The 27,662-nt window shown below is 42.0% G+C and overlaps 2 protein-coding genes across 5 annotated transcripts; one reads left to right on the top strand and one right to left on the bottom strand.

The window, feature by feature from the left end:
• Positions 1–148: 148 nt before the first annotated feature.
• Positions 149–27,662, bottom strand: PUS7 (pseudouridine synthase 7). Of its 2 annotated transcripts, XM_081330145.1 has the most exons (18): positions 27,404–27,662; positions 25,075–25,158; positions 24,912–24,973; positions 23,930–24,330; positions 22,857–22,941; positions 21,823–21,924; positions 18,476–18,620; positions 14,173–14,284; positions 12,809–12,886; positions 11,246–11,374; positions 10,546–10,671; positions 9,203–9,264; positions 8,912–9,072; positions 7,491–7,617; positions 3,306–3,407; positions 2,451–2,580; positions 998–1,089; positions 149–900 (listed from the first exon to the last, which is right to left on the bottom strand). In XM_081330145.1, exons 4-18 carry the CDS (start codon positions 24,298–24,300, stop codon positions 764–766), a joined length of 1,959 nt encoding a protein of 652 aa, XP_081186271.1. In that variant the 5' UTR covers positions 24,301–24,330; positions 24,912–24,973; positions 25,075–25,158; positions 27,404–27,662; the 3' UTR covers positions 149–763. The 2 variants fall into 2 exon arrangements, with proteins under 2 accessions (XP_081186271.1, XP_081186270.1); XM_081330144.1 differs by lacking the exon at positions 25,075–25,158.
• LOC308669452 (uncharacterized protein) lies at positions 3,420–23,162 on the top strand. 3 transcript variants are annotated; one of them, XM_081330147.1, is made up of 6 exons: positions 3,420–3,799; positions 5,510–5,650; positions 18,608–18,654; positions 21,365–21,440; positions 21,859–21,948; positions 22,835–23,162. In XM_081330147.1, exons 1-4 carry the CDS (start codon positions 3,744–3,746, stop codon positions 21,415–21,417), a joined length of 297 nt encoding a protein of 98 aa, XP_081186273.1. In that variant the 5' UTR covers positions 3,420–3,743; the 3' UTR covers positions 21,418–21,440; positions 21,859–21,948; positions 22,835–23,162. The 3 variants fall into 3 exon arrangements, 2 of the variants coding, with proteins under 2 accessions (XP_081186273.1, XP_081186272.1); XM_081330146.1 differs by lacking the exon at positions 21,365–21,440 and adding an exon at positions 18,753–18,811; XR_014026755.1 differs by lacking the exons at positions 18,608–18,654; positions 21,365–21,440.

The raw sequence follows: 27,662 nt of genomic DNA, 5'->3' as shown, positions 1-27,662 counted from the left end.
CAAGCATTTCGCCTAAATCCAGCCTTCCCCAGAAAACCTACGTATTTGTGATCCCCAAAAGAGCAAAGCTCAGTAACAGGTTTCCGTTAAAAATTAATAAATACAAAAAGGAAGCAAGTATTTAGAAATAAAATGCAGACACACGACCTTCAGAATGGGTATTTAATCCGGTTAAGTCAAGGTGCCTATGTTTCCCAGTTCATCTGTTGCCAGCAACAGACAAAACCATAAAATGTGTGTTGACATACTACTTCTGTCAGTGGGTGTTGACGTCTTTCCAAGTCTGCATGTTATTTAAAAACATATTTAATAATGCCACAAATTAAATCAAATCAGCTGGAAAAGAGGTGAACATTTTGCCAAGAGTAGTTGTGAAAGCAGGCTCCATCAGCATTCTTAAGGCTAAACGAATCTGCTCACTGGGTACAGATACGCATTCAATGGTAACCTATTACGTTTAAGATTCCCGAACTGCAGAATTACGACGTATTTGCAATTTTAATCTGCATCGTACTTCCGTAAGAGAAGGAAACGTTTCCGAGCCAGCAAAGCCAGTTGGCTGCTTGAATTCTGCTGTTGGGAGCACCGTGTTTGTTCAGACGGTTTTAAAAAAGCAAATTAAAATTTTGACAGCCAATCCGAAATAACGACTTTTTCAACCAATACAAAAATACATCTCAATTAGAAATTATGTGGAGAGGATAAAATGAGTAAAGGAGAAACGGACTGCACGTTGAAAACCTTATCCAGTGCCTGAAAAGCATTAGCGAAGCCAGGCCGTGTTTAACTGGGATTGACTTTTGATGCTGGTGTCCAATTTTAGCACTTCTCGAATCGCCATTGTGGCATAAGCGGATGGCGGGAGGGAAAACTCCATCTTCAGAGCCTTGTATTTGCCTACTGACATAAGTAAATCAAAACATTAACCGTCAACACCGTTCTAAAACTCTCCCAGCCCCTGAACCGGAACCCATGCTGGATTAATTTGAATATTTACCTCTGGCAAGGGCAGCAGGTAATTTTCCTTCCAGTTTATCCAGGTCAGTGGCAAATAACGGGATTTTAGGATCATCATATTCAATCAGTTCCCTTTTGTAAAAATACAAGGAGATTTAAAAAAACGAGCAGTGGAGGAAAAACCTGCATTTAAGTTAGAGTAATCCTCGGCTGATGAGCACAGTGGAGCACAACGTTTATTTTGCTAAGTGAGACAGAGGTTAAGTGAGGTTTGCCCCATTTTGCAACCTTGGGTATCGCTGTCGTTAAACGGATCACTGCACAGTTGAGTGTAGTAACACAGTTGTTAAGCGAATTTGGCTTTTCCCAACGACTTTGCTTGTCAGAAGGTTGCAAAAGGGGATCAAATGACCCCGGGACACTGCAACTGTCATAACGCACTCGTTACCTCCCGTATAGACTACTGTAATGCTCTCTACATGGGGCTGCCCTTGAAGACCACCCGGAGGCTTCAGCTGGTGCAGAATGCAGCTGCACGGGTAGTGATGGGAGCACCCCGATACTCCCATATTACACCCCTCCTGCGTGAGCTGCATTGGTTACCGGTTGCCCTCCGGGTGAGATTTAAGGTGCTGGTACTTACCTTTAAAGCCCTACATGGCTTAGGCCCGGGATACTTGCAGGACCATCTGCTACTGGGAACGAATCCCCATCGCCCAGTACGCTCACACAGAGAAGGCCTCCTCAGGGTACCGTCAGCTAGGCAATGTCGGCTGGCGACCCCCAGGGCTGGCGCTCCTTCTCTGTGGGAGCGCCAGCCCTATGGAATCAGCTCCCCCCTGAGCTTCGGATGGCCCAAAATCTCCAATCCTTCCGCCGCGGCCTCAAAACACTCCTATTCCACCAGGCTGACCTGGACTGACAGGCATTTTAATTAATTATATTTACAATTTTTAATTTATTTTTAGTTTTTAATTTTAATTTATTGCACAGATGATTTTAATTTTATTTTTATCTTAATTTCTGTACTTATTATATGTTTTGTTGTTAGCCGCCCTGAGTCCTTCGGGAGATAGGGCGGGATATAAATCCCATTAATAAATAAATAAATAAATAAATATGTTTCCAAGTGCGTGAATTTTGATCGTATGACCATGGAGATACGGCAATGATCGTAAGTGTGAAAAACAGTCCTAAGTCAGTGCTGTTGTAACTTCAGTCACTAAATGAACTGTTGTAAATTGAGGACAATCTGTACAGGGTAGCAGGGAACAGAGAGAATTAACAGGACTTAGACTTGGGACTTTAGTGGGAAAATTTAAGGACGCTTTCCCACCAACTGTTTTAACTCAAGTGTTTGCATATGCCTAGCCTAAGAAATAAAATCCTCAGAGCACTAAAAATGTCCAGTCAAAAAGAATGAGGACGAGTAAACAGGAACATGCATATATAATCCTGAATAAATTAAGATTTTCCTGTATTTTTTTACTTACCAGTTCACACTCTGAGGTCGAATAATAATCTTTCTGTAAGCCCCAGACAATGAGTAGTCTCGAATTTTGTGCTTCATGTTACTGATATCCAAGTTGTCACTAGCTAGCATTTCCTTGTAGCTTTCCCCAACTGTAAAAAAAAAAAGGAGGCTGAACTATAATACGCACATTTTAAAAAATATTATCTCCACATTCATGCTGAAGCATCTCCCTTCCACCACAGAACTGCAATCTTTTTAGCCCCCAGTTGTGTTTCATTTTTGTGGGGGCCTTAGTGCTCTCTGAGCTTGGTTGTTTTCTTGCAGACATTTCATTACCAAATTAGGTGACATCGTCACCGCTGATGCTGTTACCTGGTATGGTAATGAAACGTCTGCCAGAAAACCACCAAGCTCCGAGCGCACCCAGGGCCCCACAGTTCAGCCTGAGCTACAAATACTCTCTTTTCTCAGTTTTAGTTTTGTTAGATTACAACTATTATAATACCTGCCGATATTGAAAAATGAATTTTTTGTCATTTTCATTTACCAAAATCAGTAGGTAGGTTTTATAACAGTTGCAAAATCCACCGAATTAATCAAGATTTACTAAAACAAAACGCAATTTTGAATTTTTGCATGCAGCCCAGAGTCATTTTTCCATGAGATGGGCGGCCATATAAATCTGATTAACTAACAAATAAATACAATAAATAAAGTCAATCAAAGCTTTTCCATAAATGAGAAAGTTAATAAAAAATATACACCCTACTGAAGATTATGAATGCCACACTTGAACTGTCGATTAGTTTATCCCTTTATTTTCTCCCATTGGGTTGTTACTCAAGTGGGACATATTTTTGAGCAAAACTCTTACTTTTATGCTTCGGATAAATCACGTCAAAACCAGGCAGTGGCATCACAACATCATGGATGGTGTAATTGTCGACATCCACTTCTTCAATATGGACAGCTGTACCTTAAAGCAAAAAGAGCAGTTTTCTCATAGTATATTATTTTTTCCCCAAGCCTTCGAACCTTTTCCTTTTTCAAAAAAAAGCCTCCTTCAAAAGCTAGAAAAAAACAGAACCCCTTTAAGAGAAGCCAAAGTTGTTGTTGTTTTTTGTTTTTTTTAAAAAGGAAGATCCTAAACCTTTCCTTTTGGATCTAATGGAAAGAGAACTGGAGGAAAAAAAATGGAACTCTTGATTTTATAGACGGTGACGGCAGCAAGATTGCTCAGTGCCCCAAAGTGGAAGGATGCCTCGATTCACACCATGGACGAAGGGTTACAAAATCTGATGGAAATGGCTAAATGGACTGTGCTGATAAGAGAACGCTTGGAAACCGTTTCTGCGCTTTGTGCTTGAGGTGGGGAAAAAAAATGCTATCCTGATTTTGGGTTTTACCGATTGATTTGCGATACAGGAATGGCTAGTGCAGGGGTAGGCAACCTCGGCTCTTTTATGACTCATGGACTTCAACTCCCAGAATTCCTGAGTCAGCATAGCTTAATCAGTGTTTAATCAGTGCCTTGTCATCAGCAGAGTGGGCATCACGCTGGGCAAACCCGGTCCCACCAGTCGCTCAGTGAAAATTCCTCTTTGTTTTTTAACTTAGCGGGAGGACACTATTCTTTCCTTACTAGGAAACGAGCCCATTTATCCCACTGAAATAGGCAGTTTTTGAAATGGGACAGAGAGGAGGATGTGGACCTATTCTGCAAAGCACCCGAGGGCAAGACGAGAAGCAACGGATGGAAACTAACCAAGCAGAGAAGCAACCTGGAGCAAAGGAGGAGTTTCCTAACAGTGAGAACAACTAACCAGTGGGACAACTTGCCTCCAGAGGTTGTGGGTGCTCCATCGCTGGAGGTTGTTAAGAAGAGACTAGACCAGGGGTAGGCAACCCTGGCTCTTTGATGACTCGTGGACTTCAACGCCCAGAATTCCTCAGCCAGCATGGCTCAGCTTGGAAACCTCTCCCTTTCCCCTCAGCATGGCTGGCTCAGGAATTCTGGGAGTTGAAGTCCACAAGTCATAAAGTGGCCTAGGCCTAGGGGAGGGGTAAGCAACCTTGGCTCTTTTAAGACTCATGGACTTCAACTCCCAGAATTCCTCAGCCAGCCTGGCTCAGCTTGGAAACCTCTTCCTTTTCCCTCAGCATGGCTGGCTCAGGAATTCTGGGAGTTGAAGTCCACAAGTCATAAAGTGGCCTAGGCCTAGGGGAGGGGTAAGCAACCTTGGCTCTTTTAAGACTCATGGACTTCAACTCCCAGAATTCCTCAGCCAGCCTGGCTCAGCTTGGAAACCTCTCCCTTTCCCCTCAGCATGGCTGGCTCAGGAATTCTGGGAGTTGAAGTCCACGAGTCATAAAGGAGCCCTAGTTCCCCATGCTGGCTCAGGCATTCTGGGAGTTGAAGTCCACAAGTCATAAAGCGGCCTAGGCCTAGGGCAGGTGTAGGCAACCTTGGCTCTTTAATGACTCGTGGACTTCAACTCCCAGAATTCCTGAGCCAGCATGCCTCAGCTTGGAAACCTCTCCCTTTCCCCTCAGCGTAGCTGACTCAGGAATTCTGGGAGTTGAAGTCCACGAGTCATAAAAGAGCCGAGGTTGCCTACCCCTGGGCTAGTGCCTTATTAGTATAGAGATGTAAAAAGCTGAGATTTGATTTTAATGTCTGATTTTACTACAACAGAGTCACGAAGTCAACGCTTTTCGTTTCTTCCCTCCCCTTCTTCGCGCCTTTTTTTGTTTCCCCCCCTTTTTTCTACTCTTGTCCCCTTTTGTATTTTCACATTTTGTGTTATGAACGAATAAAACTAAATAAAATTGGGTGGGGGGGAGGAAGGAAGGCTAAATACAATCTGGATGAAGAACTGGTCCGGATTGGCTAACCCTGAATAACAGAGCCAGAAAGCTTCTGCCCTCATTCTAGTTACTTGTTTACACAATCCCAACATATGGATTAACGCTGCCGTGGATTCCCTGTGCGCCATCTGAACCGGACCGACAGGTTGTGGCAGTGGCTCCATCCTGACCCTTCTAATAACTCCTTTTCCTTCTGACCCACCTTTGCAGGATGTGGTGGGAACCGCTGATCAAAGGAGAAGGAGGAATAAAGAGGCACGTCACCACGGGATCAGACCGTGGGAGGAAAACATCACAGATCAGACTAGCGAAGCCTTATCTACCGATTCCCGAGGGAAGGCAGCCTGTCCGGTGAGTTTCTTGTAATACAGGAAATCCTCGATTTATAACAGTTCATTTAGAGACCAAAGTGAACAATGGCACTGAAAAAGCTTCTCAAAACTATGACCCTGGCAGCATCCCCATGGTCACGTGATCCAAAATTCAGGCTCTTGGCAAATGGCAGGTCATTTGTGACGGTTGCAGCGTTCCCGGCGTCAAGTGATCACTTTTTTTTGGCAATCTTCTGACAAGCGAAGGGAATGGGGAAGCTAGATTCGCTTAGCAGCCATGCTACTAACTTGACACGGGCGGTAATTCATTTAACCATTGTGGCAGGGAAAGTCATAAAATGGGGCAACATAATAATAATAATAATAATAATAATAATAATAATAATAATAATAATAATAATAATAATAATAATAATAATAATAATAATAATACAAACAGACAAGGACTTGCAACATAACACCCCGGACTTAACAACTGTCAGTAAGAAAGGCAAAAATGTCTGGATAGTGGACGTGGCAGTGCCTGGAGACAGAAGAATAGACGAGAAAGAACTAGAGAAGATAACAAAATACAAAGACCTACAAATAGAAAGACTGTGGCAAAGGCAAGCAAGGGTGGTACCAATAGTAACAGGCGCCTCGGGTGCCGTCCCAAAACAACTGGAGCACCACTTGGATACAATCATCGGCATTGACAAATTCGCCATTAGTCAATTGCAAAAGGCAGCCTTACTAGGAACTGCTTCCATCCTGCGACGAGATCTGTAATACCATCCAACATCCACATCTGCCTATCCCAGGTCCTTGGTAAGGACTCGCTAGGTAGACAGAAATGCCAAATCCAGTCTGAACATCTGGCTGACTGTGCAATGGTCAATGATGATGATGATGATGATGATGATGATAATAATAATAATAATAATAATAATAATAATTAATAATAAAAGTTGGAAGGGACCTTGGAGGTCATCTAGTCCAACCCCCTGCTCAGGCAGGAAACCCTATACCAGGGGTGGGCAACCTTGGCTCTCTTATGACTCATGGACTTCAACTCCCAGAATTCCTGAGGTAGCCACGCTGAGGGAAAAGGGAAAGGTTTCCAAGCTGAGCCATGCTGGCTCAGGAATTCTGGGAGTTGAAGTCCACGAGGCATAAAAGAGCCAAGGTGGCCTACCCCTGCCCTAGACCATTTCAGACAAATGGCTGTCCAGTCTCTTCTTGAAAACTTCCAGTGTTGGAGCATTCACCGCTTCTAAAGACATTCTTGTTTGAACAAGCCGGCCTGGCCTGATGGGGGATGGGTGGGTTTTTTTTACTGTTTTTTAATATTTGTATTTACTGTTTTTAGTGGGCATATGTTTAATCCTTTTTAACTTTTGTATTTTTGTATTTTTATATATTTGCCCTGTTCACCGCCCTGAGTCCTCCGGGAGAAGGGCGGTATATAAATAAAATTGTTGTTATTATTATTATTATTATTATTATTATTATTATTATTATTATTATTATTATTGTTATTGTTATTGTTATTGTTATTGTTATTATTATTATTATTATGGAGGCAGGTTGTTACACTGGTTAATTACTCTCACCGTCAGGACATTTCTCCCTAGTTCTACAGTTGATTGCTTCTCTCCTTGATGAACAATGTCTCGCTAAACGACAGGCCTATTAGCACACCTGACACACTTTCAATGGCCAGTCTCCCCCGAACAGACTAGGCTGCAAAATTTGAGTCCTTATAAAGTCAGAGGAAGCTTTCATCGCTATTGCCAAGGAAATTAGAGGGAAAAGAACACGGTCGGCAGAACAGGGAAAGGTTTCACGATCTGCATCGTGAAGCCTTGTTAATATTTTACCTCCTTTTAGTACCAGATCCCCTGGAACGGCTCTCAGCCCGTATTCTTCTATTCTTTTGCTCACCATGTTGTTCCATACGTAACTCTGGTAGCTATGAATATACATCAAACGATAATTTCTTGTTATCTGCAACAGAAGAGGATCGTCACCATTATTTGCGGCATGTACTTCACTTTTTATTTCTTCATTTGTTTTAAATCGGTGTCCTGCATCAAACAGAATACCTGTAATCAAATACAGGAGTGCAGCAAGAATGTATAAAACAAAAGCCACCTCAACAGATAAACACTTCTCTAGTAACCATGAACAACGGTGTATTTCCGGAAGAAAATCTAATCTGAATATCAAATTGAATTTTCCTCAGATTGAATATCTTTCCCAGTATAACAACAACAAACAAAGGCTATAAAATGTTTTCGTTAGATTTTACATGTAGTTACAGGAAAGACCCAGGTTTTGAGAATTCACAATAATATTTGCTAAATATTTAGTTCTTCTTTTCTTTTTTACCTCAGCCAAAGTACCCTGTACTTTCTCTTCTCTCTAAGTTGTATTTATTTGTTTAGCGAATGGCACAGAGTGCATAGATAATAGTAGTAAAATACGTAAAAGGAGCACATAATACTATGGTGCACATTATGATGGAAATATATAGTCCATTTTGTTTAGATCTGAGGAATTCAAGAAGTTATACTGAGGTAGTCCTTGACTCACAATAGTTCATTTTGTGATGTTCAAAGTTATAATGGCACTGAAAAAAAAGGGACTTATGACGTCTTTCACAGTTAGGACCTTTCCAGCATCCCCAGGATCACATGATCAAAATTCAGACGCTTGGTACCTGATTCATACTTATGACGGTCGCTGTGTCCCAAGGCCACGTGATCCCCTTTTGCGACCTTCTGACAAGCAAAGTCAATGGAGAAGCCGGGTTGACTTAACAACCGGGTTACTGGCTTATCAAGTGCAGTGATCCACTTAACAACTGAGGCAAGAAAGGTCGTAAAATGGGGCCAAACTCCCTTAACAAACGTCTCCCTTAACAACAGAAATTTGGGGCTCCATTGTAGTTTAAATTGAGGATTACCAGTATACGTTATGGGTTAAGATTGTAGCTGTATAAAATAACCTCCAATCAAAGTTTTAACTGCATCCCAAACCCTTAGTTTATTTAAATTATTTTTTTTAAAAAAAAAATCTTTTAAGTCCTCCTTTTGGTAACGTCTCATTAAGTCTCCATCTAAAAGAACTAGATTTCATTTCGGAAACCAAACTACGATAAAAGTCTTTCTGAGTAAATACATCTTCATTTCTGCCTATTCTTGGTGTTTCCTCAGCCTCTGCAGAAAGAGTCTTCAAAACTCCACTCTAACGCTTATCTGGGTGTAACAAAAAAAACAGAAAAAACAAACTTACTTACCATGTTAAATGCAGACACTATATTTTTCAGTCCATATTTAGAAAGCCCCCATAATAGTTGGCCTTCCACGCATCTTTTGTTAAGCAGCGTTTTGAAGGCTGCGGTGGGATCTTTCGTTCTTGCCCATTCTTCTCGACATTTTACCAAGGAACCTCTTTCAACTGTAAGCAATTTTGACAGGAAAAAGGCAGGATTTTTTAATTGACGAGGGACATCACAGCTAGCTTTTTTTTAAACAAAAACCTGGTTGTTACTCTTCCTTCGAATCCTTTTTTCCAATATTATACTTGCCTCCTGGACGGGGTTTGAGTATCAAATCTATGGCTTCGTTCCAGTTGCTCTGCAGAATAGCTCTGAAAATCCAAACACAATTTTTTTTCCCCAGACTGTACTGTATGTTCGAAAGTAAAACACTTTGAGGCGCATTATGCTATCGCGAAAGCCAGCAAACAGAAGAGATTTAATCTGCGATTCTTACTTTTTTAAAATTTACGCCGACACGAAACCCTGAAGTACAGGTTAGCGAACAGCCCCAGGGCAAGGCACACATGCAGACCAACGATTAATTTAAGTATATTGTGTAAGCCCAGAAAATTGGGTGAGTTTGTGAAATTACAACTGAATTCACAGTAGGTTGGCATTTCATCCAGCATGCTGAAGCCGTACGACTCCCTTTTATATAAAAATTAAGGCTGCATTTATTTCCCAAAAAGGGGATGCAAGAATCATGTTAGGTTCTGGAAGCCTAGTGTTGTTGTTGTTGTTTTTTTACTAAATTTTGTGGTTCTATGATAAGACTATGATTATGGTTCTACGACCATCCTATTGACAGAATACAGGCAGTCCTCAACTTGGCTTTTTAATTTTTGTATTCGATTTTTATTGTGTATTGCCCTGTTCACCGCCCTGAGTCCTTCGGGAGAAGGGCGGTATAGAAATCAAATTATTAAATTAAATTAAATTAAATTAAATTATAATCATTAATTTAGTGGTCACTTGAAGTTACCACACACAGGAAAAAAAAAGGGCCTTGTGACCATTTTTACACACAGTCACGTGATCAAAATTCAGAGGCTTGGAAACTGGCATGTATTTACGACGGTTGCGGTCAGGCGTCAATGGGGAAGCCAGATCCACTGGAACAATCGCGTTGCTAACTTAACAAGTGCAAGGATTCACTTAACAAATGTGGCAAGAAAATGGGGGCAACACTCACTTAAGGACTGTCTGGCTTAGCAAGGGAAATTTTCGGCTCGACTTTGGCCATAAGTCAAGGATTCAGTAAGTCGAGAGAAGCAACCTGGAATTAAGGAGAAACCTCCTAACGGTGAGGACAATTAAGCCAGTGGAACGGCTTGCCAGCAGAAGTTGTGGATGCTCCATCACTGGAGGCTTTTAAGAAGAGATTGGATAGTCACTTGTCTGAAATGGTATAGGCTCTCCTGCTTGAGTAGGGGGCTGGACTAGAAGACCTCCAAGGTCCCTTCCAGCTCTATTTTGATTGGCTGATTGATTACCTGTGCTATAGGTGTTATAATAATAGTAATTCCTGACCTACTTATATGTTGTTGGGTTTTTATCAGATGTACCTTGCAGAGCCTAGAGGTTCATGTGTACAAAACAAAGCAGCTCACCTTCCCACTTGGAATGTAGGAATAGCCGTGGTTCCAAATCTCTGCATGCCATAATAATTAATAAATCCAATTTCCTTAAGGGACTGCATAGCTTGCTGAACTTCCCCATCAGTCCCTGTTATATTTCTAATACAAATAAAAAATGACACGTGAGGGAAATGGGGAGAAATAGCTTAAAACAAATGTCATTCCTTTAGCCTGATGATTTAGATCGAGTCAGAGTTAACCAATGTGGACACCAAGGTTGCTGAACTTAAAACAGATGGTGGGTTTATCGAAAAATAATGCAGTGTGTTTTAAAAATAAGGGGTTGCATCTGGAAAAAATTTAGTGGGTTGCTTTTTAGGTCCACTAAGCTCTGTGGATCTCACGTATAACCAATTAATCTGGACCCATTCCAAGCATAAATATATTTATATATTTGGGATATATGTTGACACAGGGGTCAAGTGAAAACCTTGATGGTGCTACCAGGCTAATCCTCTTTATTTAGTTTGATTTATTCTCCAGGAAAAAAATGAAATGAACCAAGCATTTTGTTGAATCAGTACAACTGGAAATTCTTTTTTAGGGCCCTTTCTCATGCCAATGGATTTCTACTCTGTGCAACCGAGAGCTATTCCAAGGCTAGTTAAAGAGATTTATTCCACCTTTCCCAGGTTAGAGACTTCTAATAAACAGGGAAATACAGCATTGTTACCTAAGACTCACGGTGAAATGGTTTCCTTGCAATTCTCCCAATTTCAGGGGGTGATTCTTGTAACTGAAGTTGCCAAGCTTGCAGTTCATTAAGCATTTATTTAAATGAGCTAGCCTCTGTGCGGTGATTCTATAAAACAAAACAAAACAAGAGAATAAAGAGTTTTAATAGGTAAAACTATTACTTTTCCCCAGAGATCAGTTACTCCAAATTAAACAAGTGGAAGGATCTGTAATAGATCTTAAGCTTCAGTGGGGTTTTTTTTTGGCCTCTTCTGTATCATGACTGTGAGGAAGACATTAGAATATTCTTTTTCTGTTCTATTACAGCAAGACGTCATAAGCTATGGGGTTTTTTTTTGTTCCGGGAGGCTTTTAAGAAGAGATTGGGCAGCTGTTTGTCTGAAATGGCACAGGATCTCTTGCTTGAGCAGGGGGTAGGGCTAGAAGACCTCCAAGGTCCCTGCCAACTCTTATTATTCTGCTGGTGAAAATGGAATTACGTCTCTCCAATTCCTCCTGAGATTCGCTGGAAGAAGGAAAGGCCAGGCAAGAGTTATTTTTCCTGGACAACTCAATTTTCAAGATGTTAACAAAATGTCGGTATGGCTACTAAAACCAGGGCTTTCCAAACGTGGCCCTTTGATGACTTGTGGACTTCAACTCCTAGAATTCCTCAGCCAGCGTGCACGCTGGCTGAGGAATTCTGGGAGTTGAAGTCCACAAGTCATCAAAGGGCCACGTTTGAAGACCCCTGTACTTAAAACACACACACTGCTTATTTTTTCACCCAGTTTAGCTTAATGCAGGTAGTCCTCGATTACTTAGGGACTGTTTAAAGTCATGACCGACCCCTCAAAAGGATACTTACAACTTGATGATACTTACAATCTGGGGTCACGTGGTGACATTTTGAGCAATTAGAAAACCGACTTACACTCCTGTGACTTTGTTTTACGATTATTATTATTTTTTGCCAGTAACTGGCAAAAAAATAATAATAATCCAATTTCCGTCCAAAAAAGACCCAAACCCCACCCATTGCAGGCAACAAGTTTGCTTAACAGTTGCAGCCTCAGCTTAACGACGGATCTGCTTAAAAGTCACGGCGATTTGTTTAAGGACCTCAGCAAAAGTTATGCAGTTGGCTCCGTCAGGTGTCAAGTCGTTTAGCCATCAGCACGACTTACGATTGTCAATGTCTGGCTCTACGACAGTCGTAAGTCCAGGACCATCGGCAAAAATAAAACCGGACACAGGTGACTCTCTGATCATTTCAAAAGATGTGGCGCACTCTTGCGCATAGTTAAAATGCTAAACTGTTCCAACTTCAGTAACGTTAGAAGCCATTCCTGACACGTTTCTTCAACATATATTTACTAATGGGAAATTCTTTGTCCTTTCATCTCACGTCAGCGCTTTCTGAACGCAACCCAAAGGGCCAACTAAATTATCACAATCAAATCTGCAAGGGATTTGCAGCCCTGGATCCCGCTGTCGAAAAACAATCAATATTTGAACCGGATTAATTCAACATTATCCTTCTTTTTTTAAAAAAACTTACTTCAGAACGGCGATCTTTTGAACTGTAATAGCTCTTTTGTCTTTGGTTCCCATGTAAGAAAATATGGTCGGCTTAACTCTTTAAGGAAAGAAAAAGAATGTTTAGCTGGAATAAATCATTGGGGGGGGAACACAAAAAATCCTAAAGTATAATTTCGTATTGCACACACTGCGTTCCTCGATCTTGGCAATTTTAAAACGGGCGGATTTCCAACTGGTGGGGAAATTCTGGGCACTGAAGTCCACACGCCTTAAAGTTATCGAAGGTTAAGAAAAGGATCCATCTTTAAATATCAATGGCTTATTTGATCCCTGTTGTCCTTCACTTACAACCATTCATTTAGTGCAGGGGTCTTCCAACTTGGCCCCTTTATGACTGGTGGACTTCAACTCCCAGAATTCCTCAGTCAGGCACGCTGGCTGGGGAATTCTGGGAGTTGAAGTCCACCAGTCATAAAAAGGCCAAGTTTGAAGACCTCTGGTCTGGATCCAAGCCTGAAGTTTCATCAAAATGTACTGAGGAATTCTGGGAGTTGAAGTCCACCAGTCATAAAAGGGCCAAATTTGAAGGCTCCTGGTCTGGATCCAAGCCTGCAGTTTCATCAAAATGGCTGTCTGAGGAATTCTGGGAGTTGAAGTCCACAAGTCATAAAAGGGCCAAGTTTGAAGACCCCTGATTTAGTGGCTGTTTGACGTTACGGTGGCACTGAAAAGTGTGTCCATGAAGACTCAATCAACCAGGCCAAAGGTGTCTAAAGGCTGAAACGTGGCAACAAGGCCCAGTCGCCGTGATTCAATCTTTGACTTATGACTGCTTTTCCAGGTGTGACCGTGGCAGCATTGCCGTGGTCATGTGAACAAAATCTGGACGCTGGGCAACTGGCTCACATTTATGACGGTGGCAGTCAAAGGGTGACCTTCTGACAAGCAAAGTCAATGGCGGAAGCCAGATTTGCTTAGCAACCGCGTTACTAAGTTAAACCACTGCAGTGATTCATTTAACAACAGTGGCAAGGATGGTCGTAAAATGGGGCAAATCTCACTTAACAACGGCCTCGCTTAGCCTTGGAAATGTTGGGCTCCGCTGTGGTCATGAGGACTAGCTGTATGTCCTGAAGTTAAAACAAAACAAAACACTGATACGTAGATCCCGTATCGTTTTAAAAAATAAAAGAGACAGGCATTTTAACCTCAATCTCCTGCAACGTTCCTCGAGGAAATTCTTCTAAAGGAGGACATTTTTACCATCTGCTACAAACAAGGATCGTGACAGCATCGTTGGACAGAAACGGGCGGCATATAAATGTAATAAATAAAAATACCTCCAAATGGGTCTCTTTTTCCCCTTCCCCAAATACTACTCACCTTAAATATTTGGACAGCAGGTTGATGGCGTCCATGGTATCCTTGTTTTCTTTGTATAAGACAAAATGGCAATAATTTCCCCTAGACTTGGGCCAGGAATGCTTCCTCGGATCTTTTGCAAATAAAATATGAAAGGCGCAAAAGGTTAATGCGTGAAAAAACGCCATGCTTTTCTAACAAAGGATGTTTGCAAATCCTGGGGGTGCCGTCTGCAATCCTGAAATGGGGGGGGGACTCGGGGTGACATTTGCCTCACAGACAAAAAAAGAGATATTTGTCAGCAATTTTTTTTTTGGTTTATAATCAGTGTATAATTTATTATTTGTACATGAACCGCCCCCCGCAATAAAACACAGTCGTCTAACAAGCCAGTTATGGGCCAAGGATACCACCACTAGTTGTGCAACCTGGCGGTGGTGGAATATTGGGAATTATAGTTCCAGCAATTTTGGAAGACCCCAGAGTGTAAAAGACAACTTGTAGCATGTTCAAAAGCAATGATATAAGGAGGTACGCCAAAATAATCACTACTAGTATAATAATTTTGGATAAAGCCATTTTTCAAATTCTCTATCTATCTATCTATCTATCATCTCTCTCTCTCTCTCTCTCTCTCTCTCACGTACCATGTACCTTACAGTAACCCAATGAGATGCAAAGTTCTTCAATGTACTGTATTGGGACCGAATGCAAGAAGATCATTTTCAGCCCCTCAGGTTAATTATGACGTTCACCAGGTGGTTTTTTCCACAAATGACTGGGATCCATTCAGGCACAATATCAAACTACGATGTGGCACTGAACTCCTTTAGATCCGTCGCTCTCCAGCGGCTCTTCCAACAGGAGAAGCAAATGAGCTAGCCTGGACATTATGCTTAATGTGCCAAACCATTATTTGATACTGCCTGTGAGCTAACAATTACTTCTCCCTTAATTAACATGAAATAAAGTCTCCTGAATTAAAGCGCCTCGAAATAGGAGCCAAATTATATGGTAAGAGATGGCAACAGATTATCAGATGGGGCAGCAGAAATTCTGCTTAAGCGTCATTCATTTTCCTTGCTATAATTTGATTATTACCTAAAGCACATTGAAAGCTCAGGTGTCAACGCTGTGAAACTACTGTTTAAATATGGATGTTGTTTGCGCCGTGGACTTTGATGTAAATGCGCCCACGAGGCACTTCTCAACTTCTGTTCTTCCAAGTATATAGATTAGACATTTTAAACTGAAAACAATATACATTATTATAATATATATATATTGTATTAAAATGATGAAGAATTTACCACTACGTTCTGTAAAAGAGATAGTGGAAGTCCCTGGCCTTTTGATTCCCAATTATTTTTCAGTAATTGCCTTGTGAAAGGTCAGCATTCTTATTATTAAAGAACTGTATACATTCATCCCAAGGATGCTATTTATTACATATAAATCTTAGTTCCAATTTAATTCCTAAGCTGCAGCTGTTTTCTTACCTTTGTTTAACTAACATACACGTACCTAAATGAAAATTAAGAATGAAAAGGTTTACTTCTGAATGGAAGGGGGAAGTCCTGGACTGCACGTACATTTATATAACAACAACAACAACAACAACAACAACAACAATAATATTTGAGTGTTCAGTTGACTAAGTTTGTTTTATGAATAAAAGTATAATAATAATAATAATAATAATAATAATAATAATAATAATAATAATAATAATAATAATAATAATAATAGTTGGAAGGGACCTTGGAGGTCATCTAGACCAACCCCCTGCTCAGGCAGGAAACCCTAGACCATTGCAGGCAAATGGCTGTCCAGTCTCTTCTTAAAAACTTCCAGTGTTGGAAGTTAAATAGTTGAAGGATTCTTCAAATCCTTCAACTATTTTAACTTCTCTAAATTAGCATTAATTTGAGTGGCATTTCATTTTCGGCTCAGATGCAACGCCCGCATCCCTTACCTGTTGACGTTCTGGCCTCTGATCACAGGCATAGGATAAAGAGCACAAAAGAGCAAAGTTTCATTTGACTTCTCTTCGGCTACTGAAGAGTTTCAGATGGAAACATGCAACTTTATGGTTTGTACGCTGTAGATGGCTGGAGCATTCAACAGTTAATGTGGTGGCCGATTAGCTGTGCGGACAGCTACACGATGAAACGTGCAAGGGCACAGGGGAGGAATGGACAATTTCGGCTAAACACGCAACAAAGAACACTGAGGGCATTACAGAATAACGAGAGTTGGAGGGGACCTTGGAGGTCATCTAGTCCAACCCCCTGCTCAGGCAGGAAACCCTATTTGTCATTCTGGACAAATGGCTGTCCAGTCTCTTCTTGAAAACCTCCGGTGATGGAGCAAGCCACAACTTCCGGAGGCAAGTAGTTCCACTGGTTAATTGTTCCAACAGGCAGGAAATTTCTCCTTAGTTCTGGGTTGGTTCTCTCCTTGATAAGCTTCCATCAGTTATTTCTTGGCCTGCCCTCAGGTGCTTTGGAGAATCGGTCGGTCTCCGTTTCTCCGTGATAGCCTCAAATATTAGGAGGCAATCCTGTCACCTCTATTTCACTGCTAAACTGGACATGCTCAAAGATTTAAGCATTCCGGGGACGTAATACAGAATTTCAGTTCAAAACAGAGACAGCCTATTTAATCCCAAGTATTGAGATCTTGTTTATGAACATGGGGGAAAAACGCAGGAGTGTCTGGGGGCCCTTACATTTTACAACGTCACATCCCCAAAAGCTGACCCATGCATTTCTCTCCTACGGCTGAGCCACGGAAGATGGAGGGCATGATTTTAAGATTTAGTTTCCCATCCGTAAGCGTGCATGCTCCATGCAAATGCATGCAGACACAGCTTATTATATATGCTATGCAAGACACAATTACATTTGCCCCGAGATAAATTTATATTTCGGGAAATTCTATGAACTAGGTGACGTAACTGATTTTGTGGAAGGCGCTAGAGGCTACGTTTTTAAAGCAGGGCAAGTATGATGGATGGGATAGAAAGTGATTATTGTTCTAATTTCTAGCACCAAAGCCGTTGTAAACTAAGATAGCTGCTATTTTTGGGATAGCCGTTGTTGGGCCGTCGCTGAAGATTATCCTGGTTAAGCAGCCTGAGAGAAAGTTATTGACCGGTTTGCTGGAAAGTTCAATTTAACAACAAGCCATCCAAATCCGGAAAAAAATCCCCCCCCGCCCCCCGAAAAATGTGACTCAGCAAAATCATGATATATTATTGTGCTGAGACATCTTTTCTCTTTAAAGAATTGGAAGGGTGGCTTGTAAAACATCCTGCTCCCGAAGCAGAGAGATTGACAGCAAATTAAAATGGCCTTTTATTTCTCGGTGCTTGGCTTACCAACTCCCATTCAGCTTTCTGCTAACTGTTTCAACTGCTTCCTCTCCCATCAAAATATGGACTGATGTTTAAGAACTGAGGCTTTAGTATATCTCCTCCATATTTCTAATCCCCCTCTCCCCCCCCTCTTTTTTTGTGTTTCCATCGTATCTTTTAGACCAGTATTTCTCAGTATTTCTCAAAGATGAATGGACTTCAACTCCCAGAATCCTCCAGCCATGGTGGCTGGAGAATTCTGGGAGTTAGGTTGAGAAACACTGTTTTAGATTGCAAGCAGGGGCGGGCGGGTGGGCAAATGATAAAGGCAGGGTTGCAGTGATGATGCCAGATTTTGCCCCTGTGTATGTCCCTGATGATGTCACCCCTAGGTTAAAAAAAAAAAAGCAGCCCAGTTTACATCACGGCTACGCGACGCTGCCTTTGTCATTTTGACGAAAGTTTCAAATCCCGCCGACTTTGCTTCGTACCGACTGTGACAACGCAGGAAGTCCTCGACTTACGACTTGCCGCTTAGGGATCGTCGAAAGTTGTAACGGATCTAAATCTGGCTTCCCCATTGACTTTGGAAGGTCATCAAAGGGGATCAACTGACACCCCCCACCCCCACCCCCCACCCCCCGGGATGCTGCGACTGTCATTAATACGTGCGAGTTGCCAAGTATCTGAATTTTGATCAGGTGATGCTGCAAGGGTCATACATGTGAAAAATGGCCACTAAACGAATGGTCGTTAAGTCGAGAACTACTTGCAGCTGCAGGAGCCTGAAATATAAAGTGGCAGCTAGATTTTAAGAGTCACAGTAACTTGAATTCTAGTTCTGCTGAGTTGGCGTGATGTCTGAAGCCTCTACTCAACTTCTTTGGAAGGCAGTCCAAAATAATTAAGATTCACCAATTAGACGCTCCCACTTTTGTTTTAAATAATGGCAGCCATAAAACTCACTTGCAAGGGATTTTTTCCCAGCTGCATGGTAAGCCACAATGCATTTTTTCCCATCCTGGGTCTCTGTTTTGGTCTCTAATCCTGGAAATAAAGATTTTACAGCCTGGTGTATGATTGTCCTTTTTTCTTTAGTGTCTTCAATAACCTACGCAGCAACACAACAACAACAACAAGAACAAGTAAATACTCTAGTTACACCGTGTTTCCCTAAGCAGAAGAAGCAGGGGGAGCTTATAAACTGAATGGAATTTTATTGTTTTTTTACAAACAACTCAAGACGGTGAGCATAGGATATTCTTCTTCCTCCTCTTCGTTTCCCCACAACGATCCTGTGAGGTGGGTTGGACTGAAAAACTGACTGACCCCCAGGTCACCCAGCTGGCTTTCATGCTTAAGGCGGGACTAGAACTCTCAGTCTCCTGGTGATTGGCCCAAAGTCACCCAGCTGGCTTTCGTGCTTAAGGCGGGACTAGAACTCTCAGTCTCCTGGTGATTGGCCCAAAGTCACCCAGCTGGCTTTCGTGCCTAAGGCGGGACTAGAACTCTCAGTCTCCTGGTGATTGGCCCAAAGTCACCCAGCTGGCTTTCGTGCCTAAGACGGGACTAGAACTCTCAGTCTCCTGGTGATTGGCCCCAAGTCACCCAGCTGGCTTTTGTGCCTAAGACGGGACTAGAACTCTCAGTCTCCTGGTGATTGGCCCCAAGTCACCCAGCTGGCTTTTGTGCCTAAGACGGGACTAGAACTCTCAGTCTCCTGGTGATTGGCCCAAAGTCACCCAGCTGGCTTTCGTGCCTAAGACGGGACTAGAACTCTCAGTCTCCTGGTGATTGGCCCAAAGTCACCCAGCTGGCTTTCGTGCCTAAGGCGGGACTAGAACTCTCAGTCTCCTGGTGATTGGCCCAAAGTCACCCAGCTGGCTTTCGTGCCTAAGGCGGGACTAGAACTCTCAGTCTCCTGGTGATTGGCCCAAAGTCACCCAGCTGGCTTTCGTGCCTAAGACGGGACTAGAACTCTCAGTCTCCTGGTGATTGGCCCCAAGTCACCCAGCTGGCTTTTGTGCCTAAGACGGGACTAGAACTCTCAGTCTCCTGGTGATTGGCCCCAAGTCACCCAGCTGGCTTTTGTGCCTAAGACGGGACTAGAACTCTCAGTCTCCTGGTGATTGGCCCAAAGTCACCCAGCTGGCTTTCGTGCCTAAGACGGGACTAGAACTCTCAGTCTCCTGGTGATTGGCCCAAAGTCACCCAGCTGGCTTTCGTGCCTAAGGCGGGACTAGAAGTCTCAGTCTCCTGATGATTGGCCCAAAGTCACCCAGCTGGCTTTCATGCTTAAGGCGGGACTAGAACTCTCAGTCTCCTGGTGATTGGCCCAAAGTCACCCAGCTGGCTTTTGTACTTAAGGCAGGACTAGAACTCTCAGTCTCCTGGTGATTGGCCCAAAGTCACCCAGCTGGCTTTCGTGCTTAAGGCGGGACTAGAACTCTCAGTCTCCTGGTGATTGGCCCAGTCACCCAGCTGGCTTTTGTACTTAAGGCGGGACTAGAACTCTCAGTCTCCTGGTGATTGGCCCAAAGTCACCCAGCTGGCTTTTGTACTTAAGGCAGGACTAGAACTCTCAGTCTCCTGGTGATTGGCCCAAAGTCACCCAGCCGGCTTTTGTGCCTAAGGCGGGACTAGAACTCTCAGTCCCCTGGTGGTTGGCCCAAAGTCACCCAATGCCTTACATGACTAAGGTGGGACTTGAACTCATGGTCTCCCTCTTTGTAGCCTGGTGCCTTAACCCCCACATCAAACTGGCTTATTGGAAGCTTTTAAGGGAGGAAGGAAATGTACAACAGCTTTTTCCCTCCTCACCCTGGTTCGTTTCGGCTTCGTCCAAATTCTGAAACCTCAGGTTGGAGCAACTTCCCAGTTAAGAAAAAAAATATGTTTTATTTACATTTCACTGCTCACCAATTGAATGTCTTTCATTATACAGGTAATTCTGGGCTGCGTAGCTGTAGCGCTAATTGAGCAAAGTACCTCGGGCGCTGTGTATATTTAATTTGGATTAAATATACACAAGCAGCCATTTGGACGTTTTTAATTGCTTTCAAACAGTCGGAGGATTTTAAGTATATTTTTTGAACTGTAAACCGCCCAGAATGATTGAGTGAGATGGGTGGCTATAGAAATTGAATGGATCAAAGAATAAAGCAGTAAATAAACAAATTCCGAATGCATTAAAAAATAGTTAGGAGAAAGTCAGAGGGAAACTTTCTTGGTGACAGGTTTGTTGCGTATAAGGAAGCTTAAAAAAAATACCCCAATAGTTTTGTCAGAACAATCTCTCTCTTTTTCTACAATCCGAAATGGTACCTAAATTCAAAACCATTTCAACTCAATTTCGTTCATAAGCAGAATGATTCAAAACAAGAAAATGACTAAAAAACATATAGATTTTAAGCCAGAATTATTTTTGTTCGGCATAATTGTAGGAAAATATGAGACAGAGCGTACATAGCTAATTTTACATGGATTAACTGCAGCAAGAATTGTATTCGCTCAACACTGGAAAAATGAAGATTTACCAAGGGAGGAAGAGTTAATTAAAAAAAAAATAGACTGTGCAGAAATGGATAGATTTGACATTGAAAATGAAAGAGAAAGAAGATTCAGTTTATTTTAGAACATGGGATACCTTTTATCAATGGCTAGAAAAATGAGGTAGAGAGAAAGGAATTTAACATGTATTAGTAAGTTAAATGTTGGAACCCAGACAATATGTTGCTGATAAAATATTAAGCATTTGTGACTATAAAAAACTTTTATACACATACATACATGATGTATGTATATGTATGTGTATATGTGTATGTATGCACATCCAGGGCTTTTTTTTCCTCATAGAACGCTCAGAACGGAGTTCCGGCAGCTTTTTTGGATGGAACCTTGTAGGATAGGCAAGGCGGGTTGTATGACATGTGTGAGTTCCGGCACCTTTTTCTTTTACAAAAAAAGCACTGTGTAAAAGAATGATTAAAAACAGCCCAGCTTCCTATCTTCCCCCCCCCCCGCCTCAAAAACAGAAAATCCATTTTGTAAGTCTTCTAACAGAAGGAACAAAGTGCCTTACTGTGACTTGTATTTCAAAGGCCAAAATTCAGTGTTCTTCCTAATAAATACTGCTTACAGGCTTAATGCCTAATATATTGTCCAAAACTCACACCTGCAAGTTTTGCATCAATTCCGTGACTCATGTCTGCCTATGCAGTTTCTACAGAAAATCCCCTTCTAGATTATTTGCGTTGACTGTACGGTTGTTTTGCCTGAATTAATCGGAACAGAGACGATAGTTTGAAGCGTACCTCAATGGAAACACTACTTTCTTTGTTTTTAAAAAGCTGAAGGTCTTCCAGACGCTGTTTCTCTTCTGCTGATAACACCGTGTAGATCTCTTCGGGAGGATCCTGGAAGTTACATGTGAAAACACGGTAAACAAAGAACAAACGTGAATGTTTCTTTAATGCAGGTTTTAATACGGGGAGTCCTCAACTTAACAATTCATTTAGTGACCATTTGAAATTACAATGGCACTTAACAACTAGGTTACTAACTTAACAACCGCAGTGATTCACTAGCAACTGTGTCAAGATAGGTTGTAAATGGGGTGAAATTTACTTAACTGTTTTTCTTAGCAACAGAAATTTGTGGCTCAAATGCTGGAGAAATGGGGTAGAGATTAGGAATTTAATGTGTATATTATTAAGTAAAACAAATGGACCTGGACAACACGTTGTTTGCCAAGCACCTATGAATTGTAAATAATATTATATGTATATGTATATGTATATGATGTGTGTATATATATATATATATATATATATATATATATATATATATACACACATATATATATATATATATACACATGTATATATATATATATACATACATACATACATACATACATACATACATACATATATATATATATATATATATATATATATATATATATATATATATATATATATATATATATATATATATATATAATATTTGCGGCTCAATTGTGGTCGTAAATTAAGGACCTGGACTGGAGTTTTAAATGTTTATGGAGATTTTCAATCATCCAGCTCGTGGTTTGTCCCCAAAGTTCAGCTTTTTACAAAAGGCAACTGGACTTTCTTGCTTTTTTTTCCCTTTGAAAACATTTCACTTCTCATCCCAAAAAGCTTCTTCAGTTCTGAACCGAAGAAGCTTCTTGGATGAGAAGCGAAACGTTTTCGAAGAAAAAACAACCAAGGACGTCCAGTTGCCTTTTGGAAAATAAAAAAGAAAAAGGCACTTTGGGGTTTAAAGATGATTTTATTACAGGAGCAACGGAAAGAAAATTTACCTCCTTATCTACGGGCACCGAGAAGTCGTCTAAATGAATGACAGCTCCATCTTTTCCTATTTCGTGAACCACAAAATCGGAGTATCTAACAGAAGACACAAGACAGGTCGGGTCAGTGCAGAAAACGCCACGTATACGTCTTGTCAAAAGACTTGTTGACATTCCACACATTTGCAGTTACGGCAGAGGAAGAAGAAGAGGTGAAGAAGACGTACTATTTATTTGTGTTCAATTTGTTTGCCTCCTATCTCACCGTGGGGCTACTCTGTCTAAATATTTATTTTATTAGATAGAAGAGAAGCAAAATACAACAATAAAATAAACAGTGCGAAAGGAACCTAACAAGAATACATCGATAGGACAACCAAAAACTACAACAGGATAGCCAAAAAAATAATGGAGCATAAGCAGGAAGTCCTCGATTTACAACAGTGATCGTTCAAAGTCACAACGGCACTAGGAAAAAGTGACTTTCACCGTTTTTCACACTTCTAACCGTTGCAGCATCTCCACGGATACGTGATCAGAATTCAGGGCCTTGGCAGCTGACTCGTATTTGTGACGGTCGCAGTGTCCACGAGGGGGGGGATCACGAGACCCCCCTTTTGCGACCTTCTGACAAGCGAAGTCAACGGGGGGGGGGAGCCAGATTCGTTTAACAACCCTGTTGCTAACTTAACAACTGCTCTGATTCACTGACAAGAAAGGTCGTAAAATGGGGCAAAACTCATTTAACTCGTCTTGCTTAGCAACAGAAATATTGGGCTGAACTGCGATCATAAGTCGAGGACTGCCTGCATTTACAATGGGTTCAGTGTCTTGGGGTGTGTGTGTCACCTGATCGCCATTTGTAACCTTCCCAAGTTCGGTTCGGACTAGCAAAAGTCAATGATGGGGGGGAGAGCCAAATTCACTTAACGACCACGAGGGTGGGGATTCGCTTAACAATTGTGACAAAAGAGGCTGTAAAATTGGGCACAACCCCCTTAAGGGAAACTCTGATCCCAGCTGGTATCCTAAGCGAAGGGCTATCTATAATGGCACGCTTGTCAGATCCACTCGTTTGGTATTACCTCTCTTTTAATATTCCTAAAAAGCCCTGATGCGAGCTAGCAAATTTCTGGATGCCAACATCCTGCTCCATCAGGCCATGTTTCATCAAATCTGCAAATTTCTCCGGCTCTCGTTCCCCGTCGCTTTCTACCAATTCGTTCTCATCTTCTTGGCCCGGACTTCCTTCGTTCAAGATGGCGTCTCCTTTGGATTCCTCTACCAAAGGGCTGAGGGGCTGTTCCAGGCCAGCTTCAGCCACTTGGTCAGGATTGTCTCTTTCCGTCAGGGCTTCTTCGGAGAACTTTGGCCTTTTAACGTCGTCCACCTCATCCTGATCGCCTTCCGGCAGGGCCCGCTTCCTGCCTAGGTTTTCTAGCTCCGGCGCTTCCATGGTTAGAGCATTCAGATGGAGCAACAAGTCCTGCAGAAGGGGAGAAGGCAATTATTTAGTATATTTCCTACATTTTTGCTATAATTGGACCTGCATATGTATACATACATATATAGAGTTGTGTGTGTGTATGTATGTGTGTATATATATATATATATATATATATATATATATATATATATATATACACACACACACACACACACACACACATGTTAGCAATCTAAAAAATTTACACAAATATGAGCTGTCACTGTTGTGACTACTGCCTGTCGATGGCCTTCGGTTAGGCTGAAACAGGAAATAAAGATTTGTCCCATGTTTGGGGCCTAGCAAGGTAATCTAAATAGTTAACAAGCATTTAACACATATCTCCCTTGCTTCTCAGCTAACAAAGTGAGATAGAGCTTGTGGCCCAGAGGTAAAAACAACTGCCTAATGTGCAATCAGCCCAGGTTCGAATCTCAGAAGGGTATGGCTGACTGATGAAAACAAATAAGCTTGAAATGCATATCAGTCTCCCTTTAATTCTTTGTTAGCAATCTAAAGAAATTTACACAAGCAAAAGCCAGACCAGGCAGCACCCAGGAGACAAAATCCGGCAAACTCACTTTCTGAGGCTCAAGGCCACAGCGAGGCTCCTTCCTCTGCTCTGCACACACAGCCAAGGACTCTGAAGAAGACCAGAAACCATTAGTCACAACCCCATCTTCCAACACCAGCCCTAAAACATGGGTCACAAATAGTCTTCCACACCAGAACATCTTCACCCACCTGCTTTTACCTTTGAGTTTTGATAGGTATGAACACCTGGGGTAGACAGAGGTTTAAAAATACTGCAGATGCAGTCTTCTTTGGCTAGGAGGAATAGATAGATAGATTGATAGATAGATAGATAGATAGATAGATAGATAGATAGATAGATAGATAGATAGATAGATAGATAGATAGATAGATTATAGAGATAGATGATAGATATAGATAGATGGATAGATGAGAGATAAATACATGGATAGATAGACAGATTAGATAGATAGATAGATAGATAGATAGATAGATAGATAGATAGATAGATAGATGATAGATAGATAGATATAGTTAGACAGACAGATAGATTATAGACATAGATATAGATAGACACATAGATAGATAGACAAATTATAGAGATAGATAAAGGTAAAGGTAAAGGTTCCCCCGCACATGCGTGCTAGTCGTTTCCAACTCTAGGGGCCGGTGCTCATCTCCGTTTCAAAGCCGAAGAGCCAGCGCTTGTCCGAGGACGTCTCCGTGGTCATGTGGCCGGCATGACTAGACACCAAAGGTGCACGGAACGCTGTTACCTTCCCACTGTAGTGGTCCCTATTTTTCTACTTGCATTTTTTACGTGCTTTCGAACTGCTAGGTTGGCAGAAGCTGGGACGAGTAACAGGCGCTCACTCTGTTACGCGACACTCGGGATTCGACCCGCCAAACTGCCGACCTTCTGATCGACAAGCTCAGGGTCCTAACCCACTGAGCCACCGCGTCCCTATTAGAGATAGATAGATATAGGTATAGATGGATAGATGAGAGATAAATACATGGATAGATACATTATATAGAGATAGATAGATAGATAGATAGATAGATAGATAGATGATAGATAGAGATATCTATAGATAGATACATGAGAGATAGATATAGATAGATGGTAGAGATAGATGGATAGATGACAGATAAATACATGGATAGATGGTGGATAGATAGATGAGAGATATAGATAGATGGATAGATGAGAGATAAATACATGGATAGAGAGACAGATTATATAGATAGATAGATATCTATAGATACATGAGAGATAGATATAGATAGATGGTAGAGACAGATGAATAGATGTCAGATAAATACATGGATAGATAGATGGTAGATAGATGAGAGATATAGATAGATGGATAGATGAGAGATAAATACATAGATAGAGAGACAGATTATATAGATAGATAGATATCTATAGATACATGAGAGATAGATATAGATAGATGGTAGAGACAGATGAATAGATGTCAGATAAATACATGGATAGATAGATGGTAGATAGATGGTAGATATAGATAGATGAGAGATAAATACATGGATAGAGAGACAGATTATATAGATAGATAGATAGATATAGATACATGAGAGATAGATATAGATAGATGGTAGAGACAGATGAATAGATGTCAGATAAATACATGGATAGATAGATGGTAGATAGATGAGAGATATAGATAGATGGATAGATGAGAGATAAATACATGGATAGAGAGACAGATTATATAGATAGATAGATATCTATAGATACATGAGAGATAGATATAGATAGATGGTAGAGACAGACGGATAGATGAGAGATAAATACATGGATAGAGAGACAGATTATATAGATAGATAGATATCTATAGATACATGAGAGATAGATATAGATAGATGGTAGAGACAGATGAATAGATGTCAGATAAATACATGGATAGATAGATGGTAGATAGATGAGAGATATAGATAGATGGATAGATGAGAGATAAATACATGGATAGAGAGACAGATTATATAGATAGATAGATATCTATAGATACATGAGAGATAGATATAGATAGATGGTAGAGACAGACGGATAGATGAGAGATAAATACATGGATAGATGGGGGATAGATAGATGAGAGATACAGGTAGTGTCACGGTAGAGATAGATGACAGAGATAAATAGACAGACAGAAGAAATAGGCAGGTGATGAATTGACTATGGCTACCTGGATAAATGATAGACGGATCGATACAGTCAGTGAGACAGACAGATGGGGGGGGCGGAAGAGAGACGAGACAGAGAGACTCGCAAGGGAATTAAAACTCAAGGCGCAAAATCCGCGGATCTTCCTCCGTCCGGAGACCCAGCACCACCAGGGAACAGGGCGGCTGAAAGCACCCCCCTTCCCCAGAAGCCCCCCACCCGCCCTTCTCCAGGCGCCGGCCGCGGGTCAGGGCTGCTCCGCCGAGGCCTGGGGAGGCGGAGAGGCCCGTCCGGAGCAGCGGCGCCGCGTCCTTTTCCTGGCCGGCTCCCGCGGGGCCCGCCAGGCGCGCTTACCGGGCCCGAGGCGCGGAGGGTGGGCTCGCTCGGCCGCCTCTGAGCCGGGCCGGGAACGGGAAGGCCCTGCCGGGCCGGGCGGCGTGGAGCGGAGAGGAGCGGGGCAGCCTGGGCGCGCAAGGCGGAGCTCCGTCGGGCAAGGCGGCCGGGCTTCTGCGCAGGCCTTGCGAGGAGCCGGCGTCTGGCTGGCTGCCTCCAGCGGCGCGGAGCCCGGATCTCGGCAGGCGGGCTCCTCCTTCCTTCGGGGCTCCGGCGCCGG

The sequence above is a fragment of the Vipera berus genome (genome assembly GCF_964194415.1).
Source record: "Vipera berus genome assembly, chromosome: 6".
Lineage (NCBI taxonomy): Eukaryota > Metazoa > Chordata > Lepidosauria > Squamata > Viperidae > Vipera > Vipera berus.
This window is presented reverse-complemented; position numbering and strand designations above follow the sequence as displayed.